General features: G+C 41.6%; 1 gene segment (V, D, J or C); it reads left to right on the top strand.

Annotated features, from left to right (window-relative positions):
* The first annotated feature begins 1,934 nt into the window (after positions 1-1,934).
* LOC113838733 lies at positions 1,935-2,600 on the top strand. The segment is given in 2 exon segments: positions 1,935-1,983; positions 2,191-2,600. Coding segments are annotated over 2 exon segments (459 nt in total).
* Positions 2,601-4,274: the final 1,674 nt, after the last annotated feature.

Raw genomic sequence — 4,274 nt, 5'->3', positions numbered from 1 at the left:
TCAAGTTAGTATGAACGTAAGACTAACATTTCTTTTGTCTCCATCTACAGTGGTGTCCATAGAAGAGGGTGCTGTGTTCCAAGGCCATCAACTTCAGACTCCCTGACTCCAAAGCTGTGAGCAAAGCAATCCATATTGTTTCCAGCCAGCATGTTTATAGTCCATCTTTAGTCACAGCCTGCATAATCTAATGCACCCAGACATACTGTGGAAACCTGATAAGTAACTAAAGACTATAGGGCATTTTATATTATAAAATCATATGGAATTTTTATCTTTTCAGTACCAATACTCTCTCCTTACACACTGTGAGAAGCACATGATTAATGACTGGAGCCTTTGGAATTTTAAGACCCCTTCTCCATGTGTTCAATATGAATGAGCATCAGTAAATGACTTGAAAGCATGTTCTGAGCTCACTGCAGTTGTCACAAAGTAATGAACAAAATTTAGCAAAGATAGAGAGCATATGACAGCTTGTTAGACACTGACTGGGGCAGTTACTCATCTGTCATGTTCTCTTTTTTGTTTTTTAGAGACAGGGTTTCTCTGTGGCTTTGGAGGCTGTCCTGGAACTAGCTCTGTAGACCAGACTAGTCTCAAAATCACAGAGATCTGCCTGCCTCTGCCTCCTAAGTGCTGGGATTAAAGGCGTGCACCACCACAGCCTGCTATCTGTCATGTTCTTGATGGTGACATTGGGAAATTCAACCTACACACCATCTCGTTCTTATGATGGTGTACTAGCAGTTTACAGAGAAGATTTGAGTATGCTTATCTAAGTAATTCAACATTTTATACCTGAAAAGTTGATGTATAAAATTATATATTTAATAAAAACTGAAAGGGAAGTGCTTATTGCTTAAATGCATATGTAATTTTTAATAATATTCTAGGCTTATTGATAACTTGTTAACATGTTAATATATTAATAACTTCAGATATCAAATGCCATGAAAGATTGTCTCCATGTATAGATTAGACTGTCCTAGAACTGGTACCTCAAGCTTGCCTCAAACTCACTGTGCTCCTGCTTCTGTCTCTCCAATTTTGGGATTACAGATGTGAATCTTGACTCACTGCCATAAAATACATACATATATATATATATATATATATATATATATAATTTTTCTGTTTCTTATACTTTATACATAATAGTGAGTTTATAATTTACTTCTTTTTTCGTGTTTTGATATTGATATTTAATTATTTTCCTTTTCCAAGTTCCCTCTCCCTCCCTCTTCCCCTATGCCTGCACCTCCTATCCCAACTCCTTTGTACTCCCCAGCGAGAGTGAGGCCTTCCACGGGGGATCTTTAAAGTCTGTGTCATCATTTGGAGCAGGGCCTAGGCCCTACCCCAAGTGTCTATGCTGAGAAAGTATCTCTCCATGTGCAGAGATGCTCCCAAAGTCCATTTGTATAAGAGGGATAAATACTGATCCACTACCAGAGGCCCCCCACAGATTGTCCAGACTTCCAAACTGACCTCCTCGTTCAGGAGTTCTGGAACAGAACTATCCTGATTTCCCAGATATCAGTCTGGGGTCCATGAGCCACCCCTTGTTCAGGTCAGGTTTTTCTGTGGGATTCTCCTGCCTGGTCTTGACCCCTTTGCTCATCACTCCTCCCTCTCTGCAACTGGATTCCAGAGTTCAGCTCAGTGTTTAGCTGTGGGTGTCTGCCTCTCTTTCCATCAGCTAATGGATGAAGGCTCTAGGATAGCATATAAGGTGTTATCTTAGGCTTTCTGTGATGGTATATTTGCCTTTTTATTGACACCTGCCTCTCTCACAATACTGCCCAGGCATCTACTTTTGTGTTTGCTGACTGATTTGCATGGGTCCCTCCAACCCAGACCAGCTGCTTGGAGTTTATAAACCAGGTCTTGATAGTGAGAACTAAATATCATCAGACAGGCAGAGGAGCAAGATGGAGCCACACAAAGAGGTCCTCGTGACCCTGCTGCTCTGGGTGTCTGGTGAGAAAAGTATTTTCAGAGTCTCTTCTTTGTGTACAAGAAATTTATAATGTGTGCCATGGTTTAATATTTTCTATGTCATAGTACTTCAACATATGGCATAGTACTTCAACAATATGGCACAAAACAAGGACATTAAATGACTAATTGGTTATGTAATAAATTCTGTGTTTTAATTATACATGATATTGGTTTTCCTGATTGCAGGTGCCTGTGCAGATATCTTGATGACACAGTTTCCATCCTCCTTGGCTGTGTCAGCAGGAGACAATGTCACCATCCGCTGCAAGTCCAGTCAGAGTCTTTTATTTGGTAGCAGTAACTATTTGGCTTGGTACCAGCAGAAAGCAGGACAGGCTCCTAAATTGCTGATCTACTATGCATCCACTCGGCACACTGGGGTCCCTGATCGCTTCATAGGCAGTGGGTCTGGAACAGATTTCACTCTCACCATCAGCAGTGTCCAGGCTGAAGACATGGGAGACTATCACTGTCAGCAGTTTTATGATACTCCTCCCACAGTGCTTCAGCCTTCAACAAAAACTTCCTCCGAGTGTCTCACCAGCTGCTTGTACTACACACAGCCTTGGACCTTCATACTTCCCTCTTCTGCCTGAGAGCCTGAACACTCATGAAAACATATGTTGAGCCTAGCAAAAATAATGGGTTCCATATCTCTTATGTCTTTTTGTATGAAATACCTTTATATAAAAGTGCAAAGCAGAACTCACTATTATCCTTCTATTTCTTATGTAATAAATTACCTCCAACTTTGCTGCTTGAATATGAGGGGTTTATGCTTTTATATTTCTGGGGTGCTTTATTACTTACTGGTGACCGTTTTCTCTGTTTTTTCTTTTCCTTTCCATTATTATTTTAGCTTTTATTACATTTTAGATAATTACTTCCATCTTTGTGTAAGTGTGAGCATATTTCTATGTGTACATGTGATGTGTCATGTTTATGGAAGTCAGAGTACACTTTAACTTGTTTGTCATGGCTCATAGAAGTGGCTCTGTTCCTTCTTGACATAAGATCAGAGAGTTTGAGCCTATTATTGTTCCTTTAAGTTTGAATCATGGAATGTGTGGCCTAAGGTATTGCTATTGTGTGTTTTGCCATGACAACAGGATATTTGGCCTAAGGAGTCTCACCTTAACAACAGGATATTTGGTATAGAATGTGGTTACATGGCGTTTTGAGTATGGAGAAGCTAAATACTCTTGTTTGTTCCTTGTATCTTGGTAATGAAGTCTTTTACCCCACCCCCTTTTGATTGAGGTATATAAAATCTGAGTACTAAAGATAGGGCTTTTCCTAGTATTCATTGGGTGCCCTCCTGATTCTATCTCTTGCTTATTTCTTTCCTCAATCCACACAACTCCTTCCAAGTAGGGACCAAACTAGCTAGCAAGCCTGGACAAATGGTACCTCAATGTGTGACCCACACAGATGCCCACACAATTTGGCATTACTACAGCTGGTACCACAGATGATGGGGCTGGGACACAGACACTGAAGGGATGGACACTGCTATATGAGAAAAGATGAAACATGAATGCTCAGATAAATGTGAATTGTGGTAAGAAAACTCCAGAATAAAAATTGTGTTTAATTTTAGATATGGGAACAAAAAGTAGTCAACTGATTGTACATTTACTTTGGTATATTTTGAGTCCATAGGAGCTCTTGTAGAGCTGTAGCAAGTACAAAAATTTTTAGAATTTGGTGATTTTATAAATCTTCCTTACCTACACTGGAGCGATCTCTGGGCTGTACTAGAAATTGGGGAAGTGAAGTTTTGGCCTCCCCCTGACCCTCTCAGTAAGCCTGACCTGCTGGATGCCCAAGCCTGCCCCTGTGCCTGCCATACCTCTTTGGCTGTCGCCTTCTCTGCCACCCTGGCTGAGTCTGGCCCAAGATACCACCATGCCACAGAGCCAGAAGCAGAGGAGACAGGAAAACTTGGTGGGTTCCTCCTCCTGTGGGTGGCACTTGGAGCCAGGTAGTGGGGAGTGACAGGAGGCAGTATGGCCCTTGAGCACAGGGAGTCTGTGTGGATGGCTCAAGATCCTTTAGCAGAGGAGAGGAGGCAGGGTGCCCAACAGTTAATACAGGAACAGCTGGATAATGGTCATATCGTGCCTTCTAGTTCCCCCTGGAATTTTCATATTTTCATGGTTGGGTAAAGGTCTGGAGAATGGAGATTGATGCAAGATTTGAGAGGAGTTAATGAGCCCTTGTAGTCTCAGGTAGCTGCCATTCCACTCAGCCTTGCCCAGCCAAGTATC

Source organism: Cricetulus griseus, chromosome 8, assembly GCF_003668045.3.
Source record: "Cricetulus griseus strain 17A/GY chromosome 8, alternate assembly CriGri-PICRH-1.0, whole genome shotgun sequence".
NCBI lineage: Eukaryota > Metazoa > Chordata > Mammalia > Rodentia > Cricetidae > Cricetulus > Cricetulus griseus.
This window is presented reverse-complemented; position numbering and strand designations above follow the sequence as displayed.